Here is a 27,992-nt window from a genome sequence, read left to right on the forward strand (position 1 = left end):
GAACCTTGTATTGACATTCTATTTTTGTTTGTTGACAGCATTACACCGAAGTTTGCTGTCTATCTGCTGGGGAGTTGAGTCATTGACCCAATGGAACTCCTAGAAGAGCATCCACGATACAGAGAGCTGCTGTTGGCTTTGGATACCAATAATGCTTGGCATGCTCTGGGCGAGATTGCTGATGAGTACAGCAGTCTGCTGTCACCAACAGACCTTGCCGTCGCGGCACACCAGCCCTCCCCATCTCGCTTCCTCCTGGAACGGATCACCCTGTTGAATGGACCCCTGACAGTTCACGAGGCTTTCATGCTTCTGGAGTCACTGGATGGGGCAGCCTCTGCAGCCGCCGACCTGCTGCGGCCGCCCCAGCCGCTGCGTGTCCGGCCCCTCTCCGAGACCAACTCGGCCTGCGTGTGGGCGCCTATCGGCGGCCGGCTGGAGCTGCTCTGCCAGGCTGAGGCGTGGCCGCCGCCCAGCTTCCAGTGGCGGCGCGACGGCCGGCCGGTGCCGCCCGAGGCCGGCGGGGACCGGGCGCGGCTCTGTGTGCAGCCGTTCTCGGCCGCCGACGCCGGCCAGTACTGCTGCCAAGTGCTGGACGCGGCCGGCGGCGCCGTGTCGGCCGGCGCCGTGACGGTCGAGCCGCGCCAGGCGCCGCCGCGCCCGCTGGAGCGCCGGGTGACGGACGTGACGGGCGGCGAGCTGGGCCCGGACGGCTCGGTGTCGGCCAGCGGCGAGCGGCCGCTGCAGCTGCAGGTGCGCTGGGCCGGCTGGCCCGAGCCGCGGCTGCGCTGGCTGCGCGACCACCAGCCGGTGGACGGCGCCGACGGCGGCACGCTGACCCTACTGCCGGGGCCGGGAGCCACCGGCGGCACCTACGTCTGCGTGGCCCAAAACGCCGTCGGGGAGGTGAGCGACCGGCGGGGGGGGGGGGGGGAGGGGGCGGGGCTGAGCGCCCGGCAGGGGGGGGGGTGAGCACCCGGCAGGGGGGGGTGAGCGCCCGTTGGGGGGGAGGTGAACGCCCGAGGGGGGATGAGCGGCCGGCAGGGGAAGTGAGCGCCCGGCGGGAGGGATTGAGCGCCCGAGGGGAGGGGGGGGGGGTGCGCCCGGCGAGGAAGAGGTCAGGGCAACATGCTCATTATTCAGCATTTCCTAAAACTGGCAATAAGCATGCGGGGTTATCCTTGTCTGTTTGGGATATGAGAACCTCACCCACTGATACGTGTTTCAGGTTTTGTCTTACAGTCTGTCTTGCCGTATGTCTCCCCCGCAGGTTCACTCGGACCCGTTCCGTGTCTCTGTCTGTCTCTGTTCCTTGTCTCTGTCTGTCTCCGTTCCGTGTTTGACTCTATGTCTGTCTCCGTTCCCAGGTCCACTCGGACCCGTTCCATGTCTCTGTTCCATGTCTCTGTTCCGTGTCTCTGTCTGTCTCCGTTCCGTGTTTGACTCTATGTCTGTCTCCGTTCCCAGGTCCACTCGGACCCGTTCCATGTCTCTGTTCCATGTCTCTGTTCCGTGTCTCTGTCTGTCTCCGTTCCGTGTTTGACTCTATGTCTGTCTCCGTTCCCAGGTCCACTCGGACCCGTTCCATGTCTCTGTTCCATGTCTCTGTTCCGTGTCTCTGTCTGTCTCCGTTCCGTGTTTGACTCTATGTCTGTCTCCGTTCCCAGGTCCACTCGGACCCGTTCCATGTCTCTGTTCCATGTCTCTGTTCCGTGTCTCTGTCTGTCTCCGTTCCGTGTTTGACTCTATGTCTGTCTCCGTTCCCAGGTCAACTCGGACCCGTTCCGTGTCTCTGTCTGTCTCTGTTCCTTGTCTCTGTGTCTCCGTTCCGTGTCTGATTCTCTGTCCGTCTCCGCTCCCAGGTCCACTCGGACCCGTTCCGTGTGGAGTTCGACTCGCGCCCGGTGGTGATCGAGCACCCGCAGACGGCGCAGCGCTGCCATCCCATTGGCCGGCCGCTCAGACTGCGCTGCAAGGCCTTCTGCCGCAGACAGGTCAAGGTGAGGCCCTCTCCGGCCGGGTGGCGGGACTGGGGAATCGGTACGGGCTCACGGCCACGGCGGCGAGAGCGCGCTCCTGCCGGGCCGTGGGGTTCAGGAGCCGTGCTGTGTTATGTTGTGCCATGCTGTGCTGTAGCCTGTACTGTGTTGTACCATGCCGTGCTGTGCTGTGCTGTGCCGTTCTGACCCCGGGCCCGCCGTCGTCAGGTGGTGTGGCGCCACTCTGTGCAGGACGCCGACTCTGGCCGGGACGAGGTGGTACCCTGCAGTCAGGTGATGACGGAGCCGCAGCCGGCCGCCGGTCTGGTCACCTCGGAGGTGCGGCTGACGCCCGCCGAGCGCGACGTGCGCCGCCACTGCGGCGTCACCTGCGAGCTCCTCGCCGAGGGGGACTTCGAGAACAGGTGGGACGCGGCTGAGCGGCGGGGGGGGGGGCGGATTCATCAGGGGTTTGTTTCTTGAGAAAACCTTCGGACATTGTCTGCGTCGTAATACATATGACGTGATAAGCTGACTTATTTTATAGCTGCATATTGCATATAAACAGCTTGTTTCCACTCACTGCCGTTCTGAGCAGTTTGTCCGCTGTTTGACAGTTTCACCCAGAGCCTGCCGGCCCGGTTCAGAGTCGTGTACCCGGCGCACTCCAAAATGGCGCTTATCATCGGAAACTCCAACTATCATCACCTGGAGAAACTCCAGGAGGTACGTACCGAAACCCGGGGAACCCCAGGAGGTACCGAAACCCGGGGGAACTGCTCAATTATAAAGCCCTGGAGGAGATCTAAGAACATAGGAGGTGGTACCTAGGAGGTGCGTACCGCGTACCAGGACGCACCCCTACCGACCGACTAGCGGCCGTGGACGTTACTGAGAGCGGCCTGATCGAGCGGAGACGGCGGCGCCGAGTGCCGACCTCTGAGCGTCGCCCCCCTCCCCCACCCTCCCCAGGTGGGGCAGGACGTGGCCGACTTTGAGGCGGCCATGCGCAGGCTCGGGTTCGGCACCCTGGTCGCCATGGACCTGACCACCGAGCGCTCGCGGCGCGCGGTGGAGTACTTTGCCCGCGTGGCGGCGCCGGACGCCTACCTGGCCGTGCTGGTGGCCGGACACGGGTTCACCTACCAGCGGCGTGACTACCTGGCGCCCGTGGACCACCCGGCGCTGGACAGCGGCACCGGCGTGCACCCCAGCAGGTACGGGACAGCGGTACAGGGGTGCACCCCAGCAGGCACTCCCTCGGGAGCAGCGGTGCCGCTCCAAGGGAGCAGCCCGCATGAGATAAAGGTGCCTGTCCAGCCCGGAGTGGGGGTTGCGGCGTGGAGGAGAAGGATTTCAGTATCCTGAGGATGTAAACGACGGAACGGAGCAGTTACTATCGATAGATATCAGCTTTAGCTCACTTCTGCGCCGACAGAATATGTCTCTGAAGTTAGTTCCCTGACCGCTAACAGATGTCTCTGACGTTAGTTTCCTACCCCGCTAACAGGTGTCTCTGACGTTAGTTCGCCATCCCTCCGACAGATGTCTCTGACGTTAGTTCGCCAGCCCTCCGACAGGTGTCTCTGACGTTAGTTCGCCATCCCTCCGACAGGTGTCTCTCGATGCTGGACGACATCGAGGACCGCCTGCAGCGCACGTCGCCCAAGCAGCTGCTCATCTGCGGCGACATGTGTCGCACCATGAACGACGCGTGCGCCACGGCCGAGGCGGCGGCGGCGGCGGGCGCTCCAGGCGCGCCGGCCGGCCAGCCGCCCCGCTCGGCCGCCAACGTGGTCCGCCTGTTCTCCACACAGGTACGGCCGGACGGACGGAACGCGACCAACGCTTCGGACCAGAGACATTGACAGACTCAGACCAGAAACGGGAGGTAGAACGGACTCTGACCTGACGAACAGAGCGGACCATAGACGGGGATGAATGGAGTGAATCAGCCCAGCTCACCCACTGACCCGCTCCCCTCCCCCCCCCTACTCCAGATGGGCCATGAGGCGATGGACGACAGCAAGTTCATGCGCTGCCTGCTGGCCAACATTGAGCGCGACATCCCCGTCCAGGAGATGGGCGTACAGACGCTGCGCGCGCTGGGCTCCATCACTGATGGCGGGCCGGCCGCCGACCAGGTCAGGCGCTGACCCAGCTTACATAACTGCTTCTGAGGTCAGGTATTTTATAGAGTATCTGTTACCTCAGGGAACTGAGGCCAGACTCTGCAGCTAGAGCGAGCGTCCAGTTCGTCCCTTTTAGTGTAGCGGTACACAGCTGTCAGCCTGTCTTTCCCTCGCTCTTCTGTCTGTGTCCTTTTGCCGCTTCAAGCGTTCCCGTAGCTGCTCTAACGCAGCCTTTGATACACTGGCCCCGCGAACCCTTCCTGACCCCGTTTTAACCCCGTATACCCTCCCTCCCATGTCCCAGATTCAGCAGCACCCCATCATGGAGTTGTCTATGGCGGAGCACCGCAGTCTGCAGGACCCGGCCGACCACCGCACGGCGCTGGACGAACACTGCGAGCTCAACACGACCCTGGAGGTACGGCCGACACCCAGCGGACAGCCGCCGGGCCGCGCCGAGCTCCCAGCGGGGGTCTCCGCGACCGTAACGTTCGCGGTATCGTTTCTACTGTACTACCCTCTTTTCTGACCCATCTGCACTACCCGTGATTTCCGTAACAACGTGACCTCTCACTGACCTTTCTGCTGGAGGTCTCTCCATTTACCCCTGTGACCTTTATAGTGCATCCATTGAGACCTGCTGACCCCTGTATCGCTTCTCCTGATCGTGGATAACCTGTGGTATCTAAGCTCGTGACCCCTGATGACCTCAGCTACCCCTCCGTGACCCCTGGTGACCCCTCTGACCTCTGTACCCCTCCCCCTGCCCCCCGGCAGAAGCTGAACCTGCGGCTGGGCATCCGGTGCTCCAACTACGTGTGGGACAGCGAGCCGGAGCTGCTGCTCACCCTGCGACTCGACCCGTGCACGCCGTACTACGTCTGGAAGGTGCTGCCCCACCCGGACGGCCACCGCGGCCTGGTGAGTCAGAGGCACCGGCGCCGGGCGAGTCAGAGTCAAACCGGCAGAGTGAGTCACTCACCCCGTCAGGGTGAGTCAGAGTCACCCCGGTCTGATGAGTCCGTCACCGCGGCCGGGTGAGTCAACTGTCGGGTTTATAGATTTATGGATAGGGGCACGGGACCGATCGTTTTAGCAGCAATGCCAGCAGTTTATTCCATTCTGTAGCTGGTCGGGACACGTCCAGCACTGCTCAGTGACGCGCCCTCCTCTGCCCTCTCAGTCGTTTGCGCTCGAGAACAACTGCCGGTCGGGCGTCAGCTCGTGGCGTGTGACGGGTCTGCCGGCGTCCGGCGGCCGCGTCCGGCTGCAAACCATCATCGGCATCGGCTCTGCGGACCGGCGCGACCAGCCGGCCGGGTTCTTCCACCACCCGCCGCTGCTGCTGCAGCTGCACCCGTACCTGGGACTGGTCGCCGAGCCGGGCCCCGGCCTGCCGCCCGACACCAAGGTCTCCAACGCTGACCGGTAGTTCCCCCGACACACCCACACACGAGCGGTGGCCGCTGCCGCTGTGAGGTGTCTCCGAACCCAGCCCAGAGAACTGCCGGTCACAGAGACTGACCCGCTGTGCGGTCTGCACACTCGACAGCCGTCGTTCGTTTTCAGTACGGCACGGTGTGAGACACCCATCTGTCAGCGTGCCGTACGCGCGGTGTCCGCCCTCGCAGCGCGGTGCTTGGGCTGTCCGTTTTACAAACTGTGATGTTGATTGTGGTAACTGATAATTGTGCTTTATGCAGACGGCGCCAGGGTAAAGCGTCCCGCGTACCGCGTACTACGGGTGTCTCCTGGCTGCCGGCTGGAGGTCTAGAGGTAGTGGATTTGCCAAGATTGTTCACAGGCGTAGCTTGTAGGATTGGGAACGAGCTGATGTTGAGCTCAGCAATTTACGCGTGCTGCTTTATTTAGCTTTGCTTTACGGTGATATCGCTTTATGGCTTGTTATGATAGACAAGATGAACGTTTGCGCTGCGTGGCCCACCCACTGCAGTCGCTGTGGTCGCCAGGAGGGGGGAGGGGGTGATACCGTCGCTGTTGTCGCCAAGGAGGGGGGGGGGGGTGATACAGTCGCTGCTGTCGCCAGGGGAGGAGTCGATGTGGTCGCTGCGATCGCTGTCTACAGTTGATCTCGCTGTGTCGCCACCGCTGTATGATGGCGTTAGCGCCCGGTAGCTGGGGCTGTGTGTGATATGTTTCAGCGCCCATCCGCTTAAAAGTCCAGTCCCCCCCGTCAGTCCGCTCCAGTCCAGTCCGGCGCAGTCCTGAGGGACCGACGGATCAGACTGCCGTGCCAAATTACCCTGCTGGTCGGACTGACCCCACTCCCCATACCCTGTCCCACCAACCGTTCCCCGTCCCATTCTCACTCCGCCCCATCATACCATCCATAACCCCTTCGTCCAGCCCGTCCCACCGCCTTATCGTCCCATTCTCGTCCCATCGTGCCGTCCTCTCCTCTCACGGAGTGGCGCACCACACACCAGTCACCGGACGCTGATTGCTGGGGTTCGGGTCTGATATGTGTATTGATCGAACACAAAGGGATCACTAGGGCTGAAACCCCATCATCGGCCAACGTATAACAGGTGATACAGACTGTCATATTGTGTGATACCGCGGGACAGGATTGTAATACTATGATTGTTACCATCAGGCGTTTGTTACCACCATTTGTTACCGACGTTGTGTCTTTGGGGAAATTGTACGGGCTAGCCCCTATCGCTGGCGGCTCGCGCTGGCCAGCCGCTGAGTTAGGACGGCGGGGCAACTCGGCCTCACAGCAGAGTGTGTCCGCCAGTCTGCTAATTCGGCCTCACAGCAGAGCGTGTCCGCCAGTCTGCTAACTCGGCCTCACAGCAGAGCGTGTCCGCCAGTCTGCTAACTCGGCCTCACAGCAGTGTGTCGGCCAGTCCGCTCCTGGGTGCCGCCCGAGGGCTCAGCAATGATAGATATGTGCCTCAACGCGGGGCGGGTGTGTACTAATGACACGGCACATCTAACGGCGGACCAGCTGCCGCCGGCCCCACCTCACACTCATTAGCTCTGGTTGGATCTGATCACAGACAGGTGACTGGACCGGCGGGCGTGCACAGATCACACGGCAATCACTACTGGGTAACACACACACGCTCACACACGGCGCGCGGTGGGTACAAACAAACGGCGCAGACCCGGGCAGCGCTCCACATGGCTGTGATATGAGACAGGGCGGGGCTATACTCTGCGGGACCGCAGTAAGGGACTGGGTAGGTTGCGCCGCCCAGCCAGGGACAGCTAGCTCACCGCCTCGTTCGGCGACAGTTCGGAGTCGCCCCAGTCAGCGGTGTCGCACCCCGTCCCCGCCCGGTCCGCCGGCCGGAGCAGAGTCAGCAGAGTCGGCCGGACACGGCTGCTCGTCAGCGGCGTCCTCCGGGCCGGAGTCGCCGTCACCGCCGGCCGCGCCTGGGGCAGGGGGCGGCGTCAGGAGCACTGAGACACGGGGAGTACCTCCAGACTGGAGCTTACGATAATTAGAGCGCTGAGACACAACATCTATAGAACACAGCATCTTAAGAACAAAACATCTTTAGAACACAGTTTCTTTGAAACACAACTGACAAGTGAACAGAGGCCCGACTTTTCTGAAGAGTACAGGGAGGTTGGTCGGCGACTGATGGTCTCCACTACGGGGTTATCATCCTATTCCTAAGCAAGTAACAATCGGTTGTGGCATGCTCAGGACCCTAAAGCCCCGTCTCCACTGGCCCCGACTCCCACCGCTCAGCCGCTCCTGACCCCACTGACCGTCCTGCTCCTGCAGCTCTGCCTCCTGCTCCTGAGTCTGCTCTCCCTCCGGCGCCTCCTGCTCTGCCTCCGGCGCCTCCTGCTCTGCCCCGGTGTCCGGCTCGGCCGGTATCTCTCTGACGGGCGCGGTCAGCTGGTGGACGGCCACAGCCAGGACGGCGGCGGCCGCCAGCCAGAAGGCGCGGTACACGTTCAGCAGACAGAACAGGTAGACGGCCACGGCGGCCGTGTGCACCACAGCGGCCACAGCGCGGTAACCGGCCCTGTGAACGTACAGACCACGGTCAGACCACAGACCACAGCGGCCACAGCGCGGTAACCGGCTCTGTAAATATGCAGACCACAGTCAGACCACAGACCACAGTCTCACAGTCCACAGACCACATACTACATCACAACAGAGCAGAGACTACAGAACACAGACCAGGGTCAGAGACCAGAGACAAGACCCAGAGATCATAGAGGCCACAGACCACGGCGTCAGGTTGGACCACAGTGGCCACAACGCTGTGTAACCAGCACTGTAAACAGACCATAGACTGCAGTACAGTAATCATTACATGGCAACAGATCGGCCAGAAATTGCACACTACACAGTAAGTTAACAGATCAAAATTAGTGATCAATGATCAGCTTCCTATCAGCCCTCCCCCGTTTCACCCCAGGTGGAGCTATCTTCCCCCCCCCCCCTCCTCCATCCTCTACTCACAGGTCGAGCCGGGGCGCTGCGTCTCGCCAGAGGACGGCCCCGCAGTTACAGAGGACCAGCGCCGCCACCAGACTGGGGTCCTCGGGCAGCTGGGTGCTCTCACTGCAGAACGGGGGTCAGGTCAGGTCACAGGGAAGTGCTGCGTCACCACCAAAGATACAGTCCGACACCGAACGCACATCATCAGACCTAGATCGTCACTCCTCCCCCTCTATGTAATTGCAATCCGCGTGAAATCGACTGGCACCAGATGTAATCTCCCCTGAGCAGTTCAGCAAACTCAGTACACTGACCAGCCTGGCCCAGTGCCGCCCGCCCCGCGCCGTGGCGTTCCCGTGTTCACAGCAGAGCCCGTGAGTGGCACACCGGCAGACGCACATCCGTCCATCACCTGCGTATGACACCGGTGGATGCCCCTGGCACTGTCCATCGGTCCTTCACTGACCTACGCAGTGCGCGTCCTGGACCAGACGAGCAGGCAGTGTCCCTCCCCCGCATACACAGCCCGCCGGCCGGTTACTCTACTGACCTGCGCGTCCTGGACCAGACGAGCAGGCAGTATCCCCCTCCCCCGCATACACAGTCCGACGGCTGGCTACGCTACTGACCTGCGCGTCCTGGACCAGACGAGCAGGCAGGGCAGGTGGAACAGGGTGACCCAGAGCCAGACCAGAGCCAGCGTCACCGACGTGTACGCCTTGAGCGCCGCCAGCCGGCCGCCGCCCGATAGAACCTCCTCGTAACTCTGGAACACCTGTCCGTAACAGACACAACACAGCACTGTCACCGCCGGGTAACACCTATCGTAACTCTGGAACACCTGTCCGTAACAGACACACAGCACTGTCACCGCCGGGTAACACCTATCGTAACTCTGGAACACCTGTCCGTAACAGACACAACACAGCACTGTCACCGCCGGGTAACACCTATCGTAACTCTGGAACACCTGTCCGTAACAGACACAACACAGCACTGTCACCGCCGGGTAACACCTATCGTAACTCTGGAACACCTGTCCGTAACAGACACAACACAGCACTGTCACCGCCGGGTAACACCTATCGTAACTGGAACATCTGTCACCACAGACACAGCTAGGTTACGAAAATCAGTACCTGGCACCGACAATGACCTGAGACCCCCTGGCCTGGGTCTCCTGTGACCCCCTGTGCCCTGAGCTGACCTTGACGCAGGTGACGATCAGTCCGAGTCCGAGGGCGATCTCTCCGCACGAGGAGAGCGCCAGAGCGGAGAGAGCCACCGAGAGGATGACGGGGAACCGGGCGGCGCCGGCCACGGCCACCTCGGCCACCGCCTCGGAGCCGCCCACCGCGCGAGATACCAGTCTGGCAGGGAAGAAACGCAGAAAAAAAGTCAGTATACCAGCTTCAAAAACAACCAGAGAGTGTAAAAGGAAAGTGTAAAGGAACTCTAAAGCGTCCGTCTGAGCGAAGAGACACAGTTTAACAGCTAGAATGACCAGACGGGACTCTGAATCAGCGACACCGGTTTGTTAAATAACTGAAATTTTGGTGACACCGGTCACAGGGTCGGAACACACCGTCAGGAACACAAGCGTCCCAGACACCAGGCACAGAGACAGTCATCTGCCCGCTACGGGCTGCGGCGCTCCGACTACCATTCCGGAGCGCCGGGTGGGCAGCCACCTCAAACCTGACCACTACGCGTACCATCCCCTTCCCACCGCACGAACTGAGTGCTGCACGATACAACGGTACAAAACAGGACAGGGAGGTGTTAAAATTGGGAAGACGCCTGCACGCCAAACGTAACTGCGATGCAAAAATATGACACGAGGTAATGAAGGGTAGTCATGGACAGCTGTAGAAAACAAAACTGGTTATTTTGTAACTAGGGAGACACAACGTTAGCAACTCCACAAATAAACCACAGCACACGTTAGTAACTCAGGAATTGAGTCACAGCACGCGTAACGCTAAATACCCAGGGAGACAAACCACAGCACACGTCAGTTAGTGCTTGATCAGCGTCACAGCACACGTTATCAATAGCCAGGCGGTCCGTTCCCGCCCCATACAGTCCACTGAGCGGGCTCCCCGGCCCAGCGCTGGGTCCGCCGGCCGGAGCTGTTAGTCAAGGGGCGTCTACTCCAGCTCGGCGCCGGATACACTCCACCGCCGGAGCTCTCCGTAAGCAGCACCTGACGGCCAGCTTGGCGGCGTAGCGCACAATGCGCGACCGACTCTGGAGACGCGGCAGGAACGGCAGCCACCGGGCCAGCGCCCCGCCGCCGGCGCCGCCGTCCGAGTCGTCATCGTCGTCATCACTGGACGGGCGGCGTCAGCAGGACCGTCAGCTTACTCAGTGACGTCAGCGGGACAGTCAGCTGGCTTAGTGACGTCATAAGGACAGGGACTGAGAAACTACACCCAGCGATGAAGGAACAGAGCTGTATGTACAGTGGATCTAGTTAGGATCTCCAGACGTAACTAGATGGCGTTGAGCCTTAGTCGAGTCCATGTCAAATTCAAGGGGAGGTCAGTACCGAGATGGGCCCGGTAGGGAGGTGGGGAGGGGCGAGTTCACGGCCGCGGGTGACCTGTCAAACAGCCCCGGCGCAGCTGGGCGCTGCCGTAGGCAAAGGACGCATTCCAGCCGGCTCGCTGTTCCAAATAGCGGTGGCGGGCCCGGCGGCCCGTAGCCTGGCTGCTTGGAAGGAAAGGATAAAGGCATGAGTTTGACGTGGTCGCTTCATCTATTGTCACCTATATGACGCACTCAAAGTACTGCATATGTGATGTTGGTAATCCATGATGCTATGGTAGGTATTATTGTTGGTAATGATTGCGATGTTGGTAATGCAGCTGGCAGTGGAATACTAGCGAATGCTCCGAGCGCCGAATAGCTCAAAGGATTAAGATTCTAAATATAGCCTGAAATTTTCATTGAAGATAATTCCAGCACCAGAAATATCCTTCACCAGTTTTGGACTGGCTGGTGTTTCTTGCGTAGAGCGCCTTTTGACAAATAATTGTCATGGCCGGCGATTTTTTTTGTATGACGGGTCACATCGGACTAAGGGCAAATTTAGTCGCTAAAAGCGGATGAGAAAAAGTGGACGAGTATCGCATTTTTGTGTATAAGGTTTCGAATTGAAAAACTAAGCCAAAATAAGTTAAACAATAAAAAATTCATAAGAATATATGACCCGAAACTAACTTCTGTTTTGTATGATCATGATGGGTGTAAGACCCCGGTCCATCCTGGTTCAACCCGGTCTAACGGGTGCTGGAAATGAGGCCGCTTTCTGGTCCCGGCGTTTTCTTCTCCGGGCGAGTTAATCCCGTCCAGCGTTTAGCCTTTCGAGACCCACTCAGGGTCGCGGCTGTTTTCGCCGCGCGCCCCCAGTCGAGATGCAAAGTTAATAGTCACACGAAGCTTATTTAGGGCCAGCCAAACCAGCCTAGTCTGGAGTCACTGTTAAATGTATGGATAAAGAAAAAGGTTTTGTAGAATCGATTAGTTTCGAAGTCGTATATTCAGGGGCTTCAAATAAAGTTCGTCGTGTGACTATCAACTTTGCATCTCGAATGGGCTGAGCGGCGAAAACAACCGCGGCCCTGAGAGGGTTCCGAAAGGCTAAGCGCTAAACGGGGCTAACCCACCCGGAGAATAAAACGCCGGGACCAGAAAGCGGCCTCATTTTCAGCACCTGGTTCGGCTCCCTCATTTACCTTCGGGCTTCCTCGTGACATTCACAGACGTCAGACATTCAACAAACAATTTTGGCGGAAACACTATCCAGCAAGCTGCGCAGGGGCGCAGGGTGACAGGTGTTGGTAGCGTTGGTGCTGGGTGATCTGTGTGCCGAGTGCGATATCGTGGGTTCGAGCCCCACTCGGCTCTGGTTTTATCTAGACACTAGCCAAAACCTTTCCTTTTACTGCAATACTGACAAGCACGGTGATTTGTCTTTCCCGATATCCTCTTACCGAAGTCAAAATTGTCGCACCTATATATTTATTTTAATGTTTTGCTGAGTTTCATGAATTTTCATTTTTTTATTTTTGGTCGTTTCTCTGGACCCATTTCAACTCGTGATTATTTTCGATCCGATAAAAACCCATCAAGGCTGAGCGTGCCAAATAATGAAAGAAATTATGCAACTGAATATAGATTTAGAAAAACCTTACACATCATGCAAGGATCGACTGAAAGTATAGGTCCTAGATTTCAATTATGATTGGTTAACATTTTTGCTGCAAGTTTGAGGCGTTGCCTTTCGCTTGCCCGTTTGTTTGAGATAGCTATTCCCTTCAGTTGCATTCTTGCTGGCTTCACATGAACAGGGTGGTGTTTCACCGGCGATCGCAGGACGCTGCTATTACTACGTGTCAAATTGGGTTTCCATGGAGACGTCAACAGGCCCATTGCTCCAACACTACCACAAGTGTGACGTCAGCAGATATCACCGGTGAAACACCACCCGGGATACCACCATACCTGAGGGAGCGCACCCGCAACCAGCATCCCCTCCCCTCAGCCGCGGCGCAGTGGCGGGCGGCCCACTCCCGGCGCTACGCACGCTCCACGCCGCGATAGCAGCGCGTCACCCCCCCCCCCTCCCTCCTTCCCCCACAATGACCGGTGACCTCGCTCCCCTCGGGAGTTGGACTCGCCCTACCCCGACCGTAGCGCCACGTGGTGGCTCTGGAGATCTTAAATAGACCCACTGTACGCAGACATTTCGGTAACGCTTGGAGACGGAATGAGGGAAAAGGGGTGTCCGGGATCATGAATGGCACTGGAAAGATGCTTCCGAATACAAATAACGACATTGCACCAAAAGAACGAATATGCCAGAGATACGCACTCCAAACCACAAACCCCAAATAAAAGTGGCCCGAAGAAGCAGCACTTGTAAATAAACGAGCTGATTTTTTAGGCAGAGTCAGCATATAATGCACAGCGTAGATACGCCCCGGCGCGTTCAGGCACGCTACGAGCCCTGAGAGTAGGAGCACCGTGGGGTTACGTTCAGATAAGCCCCGGGCCCTGAGAGTGGGAGCCTCGCGGTGCTACGGTTCCGTCCGTCTCTCCCTACCTGCCGGTGACGCGGTGCACCAGTCCGCCGATGAAGGCCACCGCCGCCCATCCGACCAGTGACAGCAGCCAGACCACCGCCCAGGACACAAAGTACAGCAGGAACGGCAGCACGGAGCAGCTGAGACCGCGGGCGGCCAGCTGCGGCAGGTCGGCCGGCGGCAGGCGAGGCGACAGGAACGACCAGCTGGGGGAGACAGGACCGTCAGATACTGACAGATACAGACGGAGATACAGACACAGATGTCTGCAGCTGACGGGGTGCCATACCCGCCGACCTCCACACAGTTTAAACTCAGTCAGTCCTATTGTATGGATTGTGTATTTCGGTCTGACTCCACCTAAATATTGCATTTTTTTCTTAGTGAGCAGCTGAACGCTTAGACGTCAATTCATTTCCAAAAGAAAACTCGCCGCTCCTAGCGAAACTGCGGTGACCCGCGCTGACCCAGCGGTGACCGGTACTGACCCAGCGGTGACCGGTACTGACCCAGCGGTGACCGGTACTGACCCAGCGGTGACCGGTACTGACCCAGCGGTGACCGGTACTGACCCAGCGGTGACCGGTACTGACCCCGCGGTGACCGGTACTGACCCAGCGGTGACCGGTAGGTACTGACCCGAGTAGCGAGGTCAGCAGCTGAGAAGGCATCACCAGTTTGAGCGGCGTCAGTCGGAGCAGCGCGCCGTGCGTGGTGAGCGTCTGCCCGGCATCTGCGGCGCGCAGCTGCTCGGCCAGCGTCACCAGCGTGACCGACAGCACGGCCGGCACGAGCAGCGCGCCGAAATAGCGCGCCATCTGGCCCCACAGCTCCGGAAACGAGTTCTGCAGGCTGGCAGAGAGAGAGAGGACGGGTCAGAGGGGTCAGTCTAGGAGAGAGGCGACTCTATGGAGGTACCACCACGGTGGCAGTTCACAGAATCATAGTGCCGGAGTTCACCTTCTGGTGATGCTCCTAGTACGGCCAGACGTCCGATGGGGCTTTACAGTTATTCAGGCAGACGGTACTTAGACAGGTGATTTGACGGTGGACAACCACGGACCACCTCGACCAGCCATGGGTGGGAGGCCGGCGCTCCATTCTGTGTACACTGGCAAGCATGTGATCTTGGGTAGACAAACTCCGGATGTCATCTACTCTTTTAAAACTGCCGAACAGAGCTGATATTTCTACTATATTACAGCCGCATTCAGCTGCTGGTGACGCGTCCTCACCTGATTGAGTAGCGACAGGTGGGATCCAGGTGGGCCGTCACATACGGCAGGACGTCCGCGCTCAGGTTCACCGGCCGGGGAAACTGCAGCTTGGCAGCCACACTGGCTACCGTAGTACCGCTGCCAAATATATACACCAGTGAACACACACTGACGGGACTGGCGATCACACTGGGTGCCGTGGAGACTGGTGCCGCTGCAAGATATATACGCATCTATCAAGCCCGTGTGCGAAAAGAACACTGAGAATGTAATCAAGAAGATTAAATGTTAAAGAGTCGACCTCATAACTATGATACTGGGGTCCTGAAAATTTACATCATTCAGACAGCCAACATAATTGGAAGATGATCAGAAATGATCCTGCATCTATTAGATGAAGTCGACGAAATAAGACTTAGTGAGTAAGTAAGCATTATGCACGGGTTTACAAATAATGACGGTGTGATAGCGACAATTCTGATGACAATAACGTGAAATTCAACAACCCACCAGCTCACCACAAATGTCTCAGCGACGTGCACCAAAGCGCCCACCAGAATTATCATAGAAAAACAGCCAATGTCAGTTCCAAGGTGCCAAATGTTTGTGTTTAGCTATGTAACAATGCCGAAGGTGGTTATCGCTGTCTTCTACTCTTCTCCTTCCTCTCACAGCCTATGTAGACAGTGATCACATCCCCCACAGAACACACCGGTCCGGGCGTCGCGCCGTACCTACCTGGTCAGCACGTGCTGGGTCTGCTGCCCCCACGGCACGTGAAAGGAGAGACCCGACTGGCTGCTGAGACCGCAGGCAGCCGTCGGACGGAGGTACAGACGCACCGCCTGCCACGGCTCCGTCAGAGACTGGGGACAGGGGTCATCAGAGGTCATCACAGGTCACCAGAGGGCTGTTCACGGGCCCTGTGTGCGGTCGGAACGCACACAGCCTTCAAGCTCCGCCCACTGCGTCCCTACGTCAGCCTTCCGTCACCGCACACAGCGACCGCTGTGGCCGGTCGGGACTGGCCACAGCGGACCGTCCACCGCACGCAGCCGTGACGTCAGAGCCGCCTACCCATCCCCTACCCCCACGCCTGCTGGACGCACCGCACACACCGCACGCAGCAGTGTGCGGTGCCCGTGAACACCCCTCAGTGGTCACCAGAGATCAATACAAGTCACCAGAGGTCAGAGACATACGCACCGCCTGCCACGGGTCCTTCAGGGACTGGGGACAGGGGTCATCAGAGGTCATCAGAGGTCACAAGAGGTTACCAGAGGTCAACATAGGTCAAGACAGGTCACCAGAGGTCAAGACAGGTCACCAGAGGTCAACACAGGTCACCAGAGGTCATCAGAGGTCACTACAGGTTATCAGGTACAGACTGCCCCGGGCCCTTCAGGGACTGGGGACGGACGTTAGCAAATATGTCAGCGACAGGGCACAAACTGGGTCAATAATCAATAAGCCCTCACCTAGCACAGTATCTATTATATAACATAACTCAGCTGATCAGTTGCATAGGCCGACTAGCGAGTGTGTGAGCTTCACGAAGGGACGAAAACCCCGACCTACTCCCGAGTGCGCCCTGACCTGGCCTGTCTTCTTACTTAGTCCATCCCGACTAGGCCGGCAGGTTTTTTGGTCAGCGTATGACCTACGCTCAGCGACACTTTATACCTGACCCGACGTCCTCTGACCTACCTTCAGTGAGACGTTATAGCTGAGTGCGCCAGCCTGCGTCTCCGCCAGAAGCAGTTGCTGACTGAAGAAGGCGCGAAACGAGCTGAACGCGGGAACATCGGCCGTCAGCTGACGGTCGCTGTGGCGACTGACGTCACAGTCCACCGTCACCTGACGGAGGGGGACAGGGGAGGGCTGCCGTCAGCTGACGTCACAGTCCACCGTCACCTGACGGAGGGGGGGGGGGACAGGGGGGCTGCCGTCAGCTGGACGTCACAGTCCACCGTCACCTGACGGAGGGGGGGGGGGGGGCTGCCGTCAGCTGTCGTCACAGTCTACCGTTACCTGACGGAGGGGGATGACATCAGAACCAGTACAGTGGGTCAGAGCAGGGTTGGATTAAAGCCGGCTTAAATTGAATTTATGCCAGCCAGTGGTTTAAACCGGCTTAAACCGGCTTAAATTAATAAAAACCACCTTCAGTCAAAACATCTACTATAACTTATCTTGTGGGTCAGTGTACTCGTTGGTGACTGTGCAGAGTGCAGGAAGTCAATACCGTGTCATTTTGTATTATGTCAACATGTTGGCATGTGATTATGTTGACAATCTGGTCAGTAGCCACTAGGTAACTAAGCTAAAAAGCAAAGTAGGTATAAGGCATAAGCACATTCTATTCTTAACATTCGGTTTACCAGTTGAAAGTCTCACTTTATTTTACATGTAAAATGTAACTATTCTGACCAATCGTCTGGGGACTGGGCCAGTAACTTAAATATTTTTCATGGTATCACCCTTCCTGTGATTTTTTTAATTGCACAGGAAATAATTGTAACAACTCATCATTTATAAATCTTCTGGAATGTTCCTATGGTTTTTTCAGGTAGTGCATGTTGTTTTCTTAGTATAGCAGTGTCCCTAACTAATCACACTTATTATTGTTTTTACGTGAACTTTGGAGCCTATAATGGTTGCCGTGCTGTCAATTCCTTTGTTTAGTGTCACTGACTGCTTAAGCAATAGACAGTTCCCTAGTAAATAGGCAATGTTCTGTATGATAGTTTTTAGGCCTTACCATTCACTGATCCTTGCACCATGCATTTGGCATTAGGTCATGTTTGCTACAGCTTCTCATAAAATTGAAATTGGTTTCTTTATTGAACCTGTCTCCAAGACTTTTCATTCCATGAACCACCCATGTAAACAACTAGTTGTGTAAAACACTGCAAATCAAAATAAAGATTTGATACAGGGTGATACAGATCAATAATGAATGACATCAAGTTAACCCCCAGGGGAAAAAAACATTACAAGTTAGCATGTATAATTGAAAGGTGTGTATAGAAAATGTGAAGAGAAGAAGCAGTTTAACCCAAGTGATGTTACGACAAGTTAACGGAAGTGGCATTTATTATGTTGGTACATACTGGTTTAAACCGGGGTGGCTTAAATTAGTTTATGCCAGCCGGTTTAATCCATGGATTAAACCGGTTTAAACCGGCTGCTGGCATAAATTTGCCAACCCTGGGTCAGAGGACAATGACCGTCAGTACAGCGGGTTGGAAGACGACAAACAGGAGCTCAGGAGACTGACCACCAGAACTCTGCCGCCAGTACAGAGGGTCAGGAGATAACTGACCAGAAGACCGGCCAGGAGCTCAGGAGAGTCAGTGCAGCAGATAAGCATCAATCGATAGCTGGCGCCTAGCAGTACTTCAAAACCAGCGGAGTTACGATGACATAAAAATTAACGACGCATAATGTTAAAGTTGACCGTTTTGATTATGACTATTATAACCAGGCTCACCTTACTGTTTCACTTCGTACAGGATATCCGACCAGGACCGAGCAGACTCAGAGTCCCTGTGTGCCGACTCCGCCGCCTGGCGTACCGTGACGTCACGCTGACGTCACCCGGACCGGACCAGGGGAGTAGGATCGGCGGCCAGAGGACGGGGACCGGACGGGAGTCGGGTGGAGCGGTCCGGACCACCAACGGCACAGCAGCCGCTGGAAGAGTCGACCACAGAGACAGGACGCCGGTTATTGCAACAGATATCAGGGTGGGGTGATAGAAAGGACTGGGTTATTGGGGCAATCAATAGTACAGGTTTTATGGTTCGTTTGTAGCACATCTAATAAAAAGGGGCCCAGACAGACAGTCCTACGGAAAGAAATCAGGAGAGGAGGGAAAGGGGGCTGCACTGCTGAGCTCGGCTGAGCGAGGTATGGACCTTGCCACCCCATGACTGCCCATGGTATAGTCTCCCCCTCCCAAGAACCTGGTGACCCCCCACTGACCTGATGACCCCCCACTGACCTGATGACCCCCCACTGACCTGATGACCCCCCACTGACCTGATGACCCCCACTGACCCACTGACCTGCTCTGCGGCGGGCCGCACGATGACCACCACGTGAGTGTAGCCCCGCTCGTGGAGCCGCTCCAGGTCCAGACTGACGGAGCGACGGCGGCCCTGGAGGGAAGGCACCTGCTCCCCCAGGTGGCTCAGGTTGTCACCCTCCTCACTGACATCAGAGCACAGGGAATGGTGTCAGGACAGTGGCACTGATACATACTACAGGGGACCCGTGTCAGCGACAGTGACACATACAGGGCGCGCCCTAAATATGGGTAAAACGTAAGCACAGACACTGATATCAAACCAGACGCCGGTGTCAGGTGGGTGGTCTCTCAGTCTCTAAAGTGATTCCCTCCCTTTCCCTCTCTCCCTCCCTCCCTAAGAACTCACCACATCCTGACCCCCTTGTCCACCTTGCTGGCCACACAGGCCACCAGCCAGTCGCGGCTGGGCAGGTTCACCGTGCTGATTGTGGCGCGCTGGTATAGCGGGTTGTTCATCAGGCCGATCATCAGGTACGTGGGACGGCCAGACTCGCCGCGCGCTGCCGGGAGGGCACGGGGCGGGGGTCACGGTCAGAATAAAACAGAGGAGACGCACTTCTGTACACTGAGCATAGGTAGTATGGATAGCAAGGCACCAGCGTAAGGTCTATCTAACTTAAACAGTAAACAGCACTTCAACTAAAAACACAATATTGATTTGCAGAAGTTGAGCAGAGAAAATACAAAAAATGTACAATGAAGCCTCGCACAAACTGGAAACAATCGGCAAGATTGTTGTACTCAACACACCGACCTCCGACCAAATACAAAAGTGAATAAGTTACGGGTGAAGTAAATGTTAGTCACACGCATGATGGTCTGCGGTTTGCGTCCAGTTGCAATGCTCCGGTGAACAAAACTGGAGTCAAAAGATTATTAGTAGTTACTCATACCTATCTAAACCAAATTCACACAGCAAAGGAACAAACATACGTGGCTCCGTCAGTTAAAGCACTGCGGAACGGGTTTAACACGGATTAAAGATAAGCACCGTATACTAAAGAAATGCTACGGCCAACAAGAAAGCCGCCTAGCGGTGTCAGTGCGGGCTGCTGTTCAACTGCAGGTGTTAGCGGTCACACACAGATGTCGCCACCTGCGCCGTGGTTCTCGGGCCGCGCGGTAGGTGGCGCCAGCGGCACTCCAGTGCGGCGGGAGGGCTCTGAGCTGGCGGCCGACCATCGGCCGGTCGGCGGGGGAGGCCACCGGTCTCTGCTGGACCCGGGCCGGTCGCCGCCGGTCCCGGGCCGGTCCCCGCCGGACCCGGGCCGGTCCCCGCCGGACCCGGGCCGGTCCCCGCCGGACCAGGACCGGTCCCCGCCGGACCAGGGCTGGTCTCTGCTGGACCCGGACCGGTCCCCGCCGGACCAGGACCGCGGGCGGCGGCCCTCCGGTCTCCAGGGTCGAGTCGGAGTCGGAGTCGGAGTCGGAGTCGGAGTCGGAGTCGGCGGGCGGGTTGGAGACGGCAGAGACGGCGGTAGGACAGCCTCTTCACAGTCCATACAGAACCACGTGTGATCGGGGTGTGCGGTCGTGATAAGACGGTAACAACACAGCGTGGAGGCGTCGCATTGAAACGAGACAAAAGACGAGAAGAGTAGAAGACTAACGAGTTTATCAACGCACCGTAGAGTGAGTTCACACACACCTCACCAGTCGATACACAGATGCAATGTTTATGTCAGATCGACGAATACAGTGAGTTTTAACCCTGAAAATGAGTGCTTTGCGATGAGTGCAAATATGATCAAGTGTCAGCCTAAGTCCCGGGTCCGTACCTGCGGTGTAGCTCCACTGTCGGAGGGCGTATTGTTTCCACTCGCCGGCCGGGGGGTCTACTGTCTGTCTGTCTGTCTGCCCCCCCCCCCCTCCCCCCTGGGTCTTTACCTGCAGTGTGGCTCCACTGTCGGAGGGCGTACTGTTTCCACTCGCCGGCCGGGTCCAGCGGGACAGTGGCCGGGTGGAAGGCGTTCCGGTAGTGTTTTCCGTGGGTACGCTGCCGGAGCACAGACACAGTGTGCTCTCACTCAGCTCTGTATGTTCACTCGGTATCGATAACACTGTCACTCACAGTCATCGCAGAGACGGAGACAGACAGACAAAAACAGACGGAAGCAGACGACAGGCAGGCACAGCTCTGGCCGCAGACAGTGAAATGTTCACAGCCCTACTGGCCTACCTAGCTCCACTGCACCCCACCGTTCCGGGGCACTGGGCCAGCCGCCATTCCACCAACACAGCCGGAGCGGTGTCCCACAGAAGTGACCCCCTCACCTGCATAAAGTGGTGTCGGAGCACCACCGCCTCACCTGCACAAAGTGGTGCCGGAGGACTGCGCGGGCGGCGGCCGGGTCGGTGGTGATCTGGCGGGTGTCGGCGCTCACCAGGTCGAACAGGGCGCGCGCCATCACCAGCACCAGCTGGCGGCACCAGACGATGCACTGGTGGTCGGCCGACGCCCACACGCCCGGAACGGAGACCGTCTGGAAGGGACGGCGGTACTGGGGTCAGAGGAGCAGCGGGCAAAATAAGCAGCGAGCACACTTCTGAAACAATGATGTGAGGGTACGTACTAAGGTTCGATCGCGACTAAAACGACGTCAGTGGCACATACTATAACGTGGCTACTGGGATTGCACGGCCCTCTTTCATGGCGCTCTGCTAGCCGCTACTAGCGCGTTTTGGGGGCAGATGACGGCATAGATTGTGGTCGTACGTATGATGTCATGTGACTTGGGCCAAACAACGGCTCTTCATTAGTTCTTTTATAGTGTCAACTTCAACTACCAAGCTGATGACGCCACTCAGTATTAAAGCGTCCGAGTAGGGATAAATACGCGAAGGATCATTGACCTTTTCCTCGAACAAGTAAAAGCAAAGCCAAAAGTTATATTTAATACGGTGAGCTTTCGTCTACAAGCCTTCGTCAAACCGACAAAATGACAAGATACAAAATTCATGTACACATGCAACACTCTTGAACTGAATATTTAAGCTGCGGTTGTCGACACTCGTGTCTATTTCTGGAACAATCTTATCACTCCGCTAAAACACAAGTACACACAATCATATACACAAACATGTGATAAAGATATATGCACTAAACATTTTACAAATGATCTGAAGCCGGATTTCCTTACTTACTCTGAATTTTGCATAACAAAACTCCTCATCAACGTATGGCAGAGACAAAAACCATCCTTGCTCTTCTCACCTATGCAGTCAGCAGGTTTCTCTTTTTTGCCCTCCACGCCTGACCTCTTCTTAACCCGCGCCCCACTGGGGTCTGCGTATAACACGCCCTACTGGGGCGGGGGGGGGGGGGCTCTTCATAGCCCCCCTCCTAACTCCGAAACTACTGGGCCGATCGTCAAAATTCAAACGGCGTCTGATAGCCTCGGAAAAACTGTCGAACGAATCCTAATTTCATTGGCCTCGAGGTCACCGATGACGTCACAGGTCAGGTCAAAGTAAAAATTGACTTAGTGGCTCCAGTGGCGCAGTTGGTAAGGCGTCGGTTCTGTGGTCGGGAGGACCCGGGTTCGATCCCCGGTGCCGCCCGGCTTCCGGACTGGCGTCCCCAACTGTGTCACTGGGGGGTGGGGTGGGCTCCCGCCTTGCACCGTAGCCCTGAGGAGGAGCAGGAGCCCTCCCATAAATGGGAAAACATATCCCGTGTGGAGGACGAGGAATAAATAAATAAATAAATAAATAAATAAAATTATTAGCATTTTGGCTTGTTCACCTTTTGGGCTCTGGCCGCCGTCTTACGTGTCAGATCAGGCTCAATTTTTGTTTACACACTCGTGAACAGATGCTTTAAATACCCTGAGGGTACCAAACTTGTACTATGATTTTCAGGTCAGGGTCAGGTCATCACAGGTCACGGAAATATTATATCGTACGTCGGTCACGTGATAAATGTTTTATGGTCCATTTAGGCCACAGATTTCGAATTTGATGTCGTCTAAGTCATTCGAGGTCATTTTGAGTCGAGTTCAGCTTAGGTCAGGTCACTTTCAGGTCAAAAAAGGTCAAATTTTGAAGTTAAGATTTTTGAACAAAAAAGGTGTCTATTAGATGCAGTTTGAGCTCAGGAACACGATAGTGCTATTTATATTGATGTACGATGTCAAATACGTACTGAAAATTGATTGGAAAAATTAATAATTGAGAATTTTTTGCAATAATGCATATAACTTGGCCATTTTTGAAAATATTTAGCTAAAACTTGCTAGAGTAAGTCATAAGCATGCGTTCTATCACATATATTCCGTTTTTTTCGAAAAGTCAAAAAAAAAGAAAAAAATATGAAAAAAAAATTTGAATTTTACTTTATAAAACTTTCAAAATTTTGAAAATCCAAGATAGCAGTTTGATAGCGAAGTCTATTCTGAGTCATTTCATGCAAAGAAATTGGATCTAGCTTAAACACTGAGCTCTTGGGAGCGATTGCCGTGGTTCAATGTTTTGCGTCGAAATCGGCCGAACATGACGTCACTCTGACGTCATTTCCGGCCGACCTATGGTAGCTACGAAGTTCATATTTTGACAGAAGGTGTCAAATTGATGCAGCCGAAGGTACTGAAAGTTTGGCGTCGATACGTCAAGCGGTTCGGAAGTTATTGCAGAAAAACGGGAGGGGGGCTATGAATAGCCCCCCCCCCCCCCCCCCAGTGGGGCGCGAGTTGAAGCCTTTGGGAGAATTCTCTTTGGATACCCGCTATCAACTAGAAGCCCCCAGAGCTATCCTATACTTCTCTCTTTCCCTGTTTGAAGAATTCCTGATCGCACGGCTAAACTGATTCCTGGCAATGTTGTGCTTGGTCGCTGTTGGGTGGGCCGATTTGTAATGGAGGACAAATCCCTGAGTTCGTGGGATTAATGAAAAATTCAGTTTCAATCTTCGCCAAATTGTCGTCGCTGGTAACAGTAAGCAGCGTTTCTAAAAATGGCACCCCAGATTGTCCCCCGGAGTGTTCGAGGGTAAAACATAGGGTCGGATGCAGGGAGTTCAAATTGGCCACAAACTCTATGAGTGACTGCTGAGTGCTGACCATGCGTCCAAATCCCCGAGGAAAAGGTCAATGATCCCTCACCTATTCATACTCGCTGTTTTCCTCGCAAAAACACCTAACTCGATTAATATTTTAGAGCGTCCCAGTTTGTTAGTATCCCCATGGGAACCGAATGCACCACAAGACGTGTGCTAACAGCGTGCGGTGAAACAGGATCTCTGGAATGTGGACCAAGGCTTAGCCGGTCCCGTAGCTCAGTTGGTTAGAGCGTTGGACTCCGCGTGGTGAGAGCACGCGTTCCCGGTTATGACAGTCCGGGTACGAAGCGCGACGGGCGCTCGACATTTATGGGCCTCCTGACAGGTATGGTTGCGGTTGGTGGCAGGCCGTAGCCAGGCGAAGTCAGCGAGGGGACCGGCCGTGCGCGGCTTTGTGCGCACGTTAAAACTTTGGACACTAAATTCTGCCATAGAATCGGAATTGCGCGATCGGAGGGTAGAGGGCAGGGTCATCGCAACAAGCTACGCTTAGCGGTGGCTCTGTCCTTGTGAATCCTTCCCATCAAAAGGTTCGGACTAAATTTATAAAAAAAGGCTGTGACGTTATTGGCATTTCACTCAGAATGCTACTGTGATGTCGGAGGTCGTAATTAACTCACTGTCGCAGGTCGTAACTCACTCACGGCTGTGACATCAGGGCCTCGTTTCATAAAGCGAGTCCGTAACTTACGCCGGTTTTTTGTCTTGAATTGCAAGTGCATGTGAAGTGATGCCGATAGTTTGAATCGTTGAATTTATTTATCTTGCAAGCAAGAACAGAAGAGAGTAGGGGAAATAAATTTAGCGCTTGACATGCACTTGCAATACAAGACCAAAAACCGGCGTCAGCTACGCACTCGCTTTATGAAACGAGGCCCTGAAGTCGTAATTCACGCAAGGCTGTGATGTCCGAGCTCGTAATTCGCTCAATGTCGTAGGACGCAACTCACTCACTGTCGGCGGTCGTAACTCACTCACCACGGCTGTGATGTGGTCGTAACTCACTCACCACGGCTGTGATGTCGGCGGTCGTAGCACACTCACCACGGCTGTGATGTGGTCATAACACACTCACCACGGCTGTGATGTCGGAGCTGGGGTGCTGCGTCTGGTGCGGTCGGATCTGGACGTCTCTGTCTCCACCGGACAGCGAGACCACGGTCACAGCCGAGAGCGTGGTGTTGCGCCGCGCTGCCCAGAACGACTCCACCCAGCCGTAGTAGCTCACCATCGCCAGATCTGACGCCAGAGACACGGACGGTGAGTTTGTTGTCAGAGATTGGCCATGGTGGTATTTGTTCAGGCAGCGAGCGTTCGTATTCATATTGGTGGGATCCGACCACACTGTGCTATTACCGCCCACCCCTCCCACTCCCAAGTGAGCGACTCAACCAGACTGGTTTTTGATTCACCTTTTTTGGATCGATTCAATCATTGATTCATTTGATTTTTGTTTGATTCAATCACCGTTTGATTCCTTCAAAAAATTTGATGAATCGATTCCTTTTGATTCAGAGAAACAAAAAACAATAAAAGGAATGATTCACGTTTGATTCGGCCAATTTTTTTTTTGAATGATACTTTTTGGATTCAATTAAAAAATAAAATATACAAAATATCAGGGATAGTATTGTATTTGTTGTGTTCTTTTTGTTGTCATGTAATGGCAGTAGTGTTAATATTTGTTGATAAATGAACTATGATCGTTCACTTCAATTTTTTTAAGTTCATGAATCATTAATTTTTTTTTTATTCAATCAACCCTGATTCCCAATGCGTTTGATTCAATCATGGCTTGTGAATCAAAAAATCCTGACGGTGAATCAAACCTTTTTGATTCAACAAATTTTGTTTGATTCAATCCAATCGATTCAATCACAGATGAATCAAACACCAGTCTGAGTACATGTTACGCCCTTTCCTTTACTAACTGCGGTTTTATTGATGCTGTTCAAGATGTGCGGTTGGATGGACTTTGCTCAGGCGGTGTCAGGTCGCTGCCGCCCGGGCCGAGCTGTGTCCGGGAGGGCGGTGAGTCAGTGGTCGAGATGGACCGACGGTGTGAGGGTGTGCGGTAGTAAAATACAGTAACGACTACACTAACCGACTCTGAGCGGCGGCTCGGCGATGGGCGCTGCCAGCAGGAGGAGCACATTGACGGAGGCGGGGTCGAACCCGGGCAGCGCGAACAGACCGCGGGCCACCACACCGCCCTGGGGACATACAGAGGGAGCGGTCAGGTGGTACCGACAACACGAACAGGCCGCGGGCCACCACACCGCCCTGGGGACATACAGAGGGGCGGTCCGACGATCTAAAATATGAATGGAGAGAGCCTTGCGACGAGACGATGCATCGGCACACGGAGAATGGGGGGGGGGGGGTGATGTGGCTACAGGAAGCGATATGCGGAGACAATGTTCCGAGGCATCGCTAAGAGCGAGTGTAAAGGGTAAAACGAGACGGAACATACTCCGTATCATAACCCCAGCCAGACAGCTCATGTTCCAACTGATCTGCCATATCCGCTCGCCTCTCACCATGGAGTGTCCGACCAGAGCCACGGAGGCGGGCGGCGGCCCGGGGCCCCTGCCGTACAGCCGCAGCACGGCCCGCACGCAGGCGGCCACGAAGCGGGTCTGTTCTGCCAGCAGCCGGCCGTGGACGGCGCCCAGGTCCTCCGCCAGGTCCACCGTGAACACGTTGAGCGGGGTGCGCAGACGAGAGTCGACCGCCCGACGGTACGCCACCGACGCCAGCGAGCGCGCTGCGGGAGGCCAGAGGTTAGTGATGTGGGGAGGGCAGACTGCAGAGGTCAGAGGAGGTCACTGGGAGGTCAGTGGGGGAGAGGAGGGGTCAGTCAGAGCCCAGAGGTGAGGTCAGTCATGAGAGGTCAGGTCAGTGGGGAGGTCAGTCAGAGGTGAGGTCAGTCAGAGGTGGGGTGAGAGGTCAGGTCAGTGGGGGGGGGAGGTCAGTGATGAGATCAGTGAGAGGTGAGGTGAGAGGTCAGGTCAGTGGGGAGGTTAGTGGATATGAATGACAACAGAATGGTCATGTTGTGCATGAGTGTGTGAAAACATTTTTTATCAGAAGCACTGCTTCAATGTCAGCTAAGAAAGTCTCACAGAAGACAAAAACAGACAGACACAGACCCTGCTTGTAAGATCCTCCATTGCCAGGAATGAAGAGAACTGGCACACCATTGAATTTGCCATCTCGCAGCTGCTCAGTGTAGACTCCCTCGCCATAAGCATACAGCTTGTAGCGAGGATATTTCTGGGAGATGTTCTGCGGCAGCTGAATTCTCTGCAAAAAAAGCAATAGGACAATTAAAACACTGCAACTATATACCCCGGAATTGTAATACGAACACAGTTACCATAATGCCCAGTATCATGTTGCTAAGAGCAAGATGAACTACACACAATCCTCCAGGAAATCACAACCATATCCTGACCACCGTTTGATCATGTGTTGCATGAGAATGAGGCACTGAGCAAGTTCAGATGGAAAATATCTTGGATTAGTTCCACTGCAAAAAGTACCTTCAGTCAATGCAATCACAGATGACACGCAGTTGCTGTTGATGGCTTATAGGTCCAAGACAGCCTTGCAGCCTGTGCGTCCAAAGGAAACATGGCGTAGAAAATATTTCAACCTGATTTCAACCTTCAAAAAGTTCAACTTAAAGAAAAGTAACTTACCACAAATTGTGGGTATTCATACATGTATGTCAACGCACAGCCATTTTCTTCAAAACCGGTGAGATAATCGTATATCCCGTAAACAAAGCAAACAAACAAGATAATTGAAATGTAAATGGGAACTGCTGATGGCTTATTTGAGTCAGCCATCGTGAAAGAAAATATAAGACAGCATAGGCAGAAAATAATTTCCAAAAGCCAGTCGTAAACCGGGCATAAGTCACATATGCAACTGCACAGTCATCTTCCGTCAGCACCAGTCAGCACTCATTAGCCGGCTTCCAGT

General features: G+C 55.4%; 2 protein-coding genes across 2 annotated transcripts; one reads left to right on the forward strand and one right to left on the reverse strand.

Moving 5' to 3' along the window:
- On the forward strand, positions 1–6,581 carry LOC122393568. Its single transcript, XM_043389749.1, has 10 exons — positions 1–906; positions 1,863–2,000; positions 2,208–2,404; positions 2,597–2,705; positions 2,952–3,196; positions 3,595–3,796; positions 3,980–4,123; positions 4,416–4,529; positions 4,889–5,032; positions 5,295–6,581. Exons 1-10 carry the CDS (start codon positions 91–93, stop codon positions 5,541–5,543), a joined length of 2,358 nt encoding a protein of 785 aa, XP_043245684.1. The 5' UTR covers positions 1–90; the 3' UTR covers positions 5,544–6,581.
- Positions 6,582–27,972, reverse strand: LOC122393567 (GPI inositol-deacylase-like). Its single transcript, XM_043389748.1, has 19 exons — positions 27,707–27,972; positions 27,155–27,308; positions 26,543–26,769; positions 26,107–26,215; positions 25,078–25,241; positions 21,256–21,429; positions 20,834–20,942; positions 19,293–19,446; positions 18,924–19,068; positions 16,561–16,710; positions 15,592–15,719; positions 14,872–14,991; positions 14,276–14,488; positions 13,657–13,842; positions 9,754–9,916; positions 9,176–9,321; positions 8,568–8,669; positions 7,859–8,121; positions 6,582–7,516 (listed from the first exon to the last, which is right to left on the reverse strand). The coding sequence occupies exons 1-19, from the start codon at positions 27,854–27,856 to the stop codon at positions 7,392–7,394; spliced, it is 2,982 nt and encodes a 993-aa protein (XP_043245683.1). The 5' UTR covers positions 27,857–27,972; the 3' UTR covers positions 6,582–7,391.
- Positions 27,973–27,992: the final 20 nt, after the last annotated feature.

This window comes from Amphibalanus amphitrite, unplaced genomic scaffold (assembly GCF_019059575.1).
Source record: "Amphibalanus amphitrite isolate SeventyFive unplaced genomic scaffold, NRLGWU_Aamphi_draft 000542F_arrow, whole genome shotgun sequence".
Lineage (NCBI taxonomy): Eukaryota > Metazoa > Arthropoda > Thecostraca > Balanomorpha > Balanidae > Amphibalanus > Amphibalanus amphitrite.

What these genes read in the sequence shown, in the direction of transcription:
- LOC122393568 (XM_043389749.1), top strand. Translation starts at nt 91, where the DNA reads ATGGAACTCCTAGAAGAGCATCCACGATACAGAGAGCTGCTGTTGGCT. An exon ending in TCTGCCGCAGACAGGTCAAG is followed by an intron (nt 2,001 to 2,207) that starts GTGAGGCCCTCT and finishes CGCCGTCGTCAG; the next exon opens with GTGGTGTGGCGCCACTCTGT. An exon ending in AGCTCAACACGACCCTGGAG is followed by an intron (nt 4,530 to 4,888) that starts GTACGGCCGACA and finishes GCCCCCCGGCAG; the next exon opens with AAGCTGAACCTGCGGCTGGG.
- LOC122393567 (XM_043389748.1), bottom strand. Translation starts at nt 27,856, where the DNA reads ATGGCTGACTCAAATAAGCCATCAGCAGTTCCCATTTACATTTCAATT. An exon ending in ATGAATACCCACAATTTGTG is followed by an intron (nt 27,309 to 27,706) that starts GTAAGTTACTTT and finishes CTTTTTTTGCAG; the next exon opens with AGAATTCAGCTGCCGCAGAA. An exon ending in TGCGGCCCGCCGCAGAGCAG is followed by an intron (nt 16,711 to 18,923) that starts GTCAGTGGGTCA and finishes CCCCTCCGTCAG; the next exon opens with GTGACGGTGGACTGTGACGT.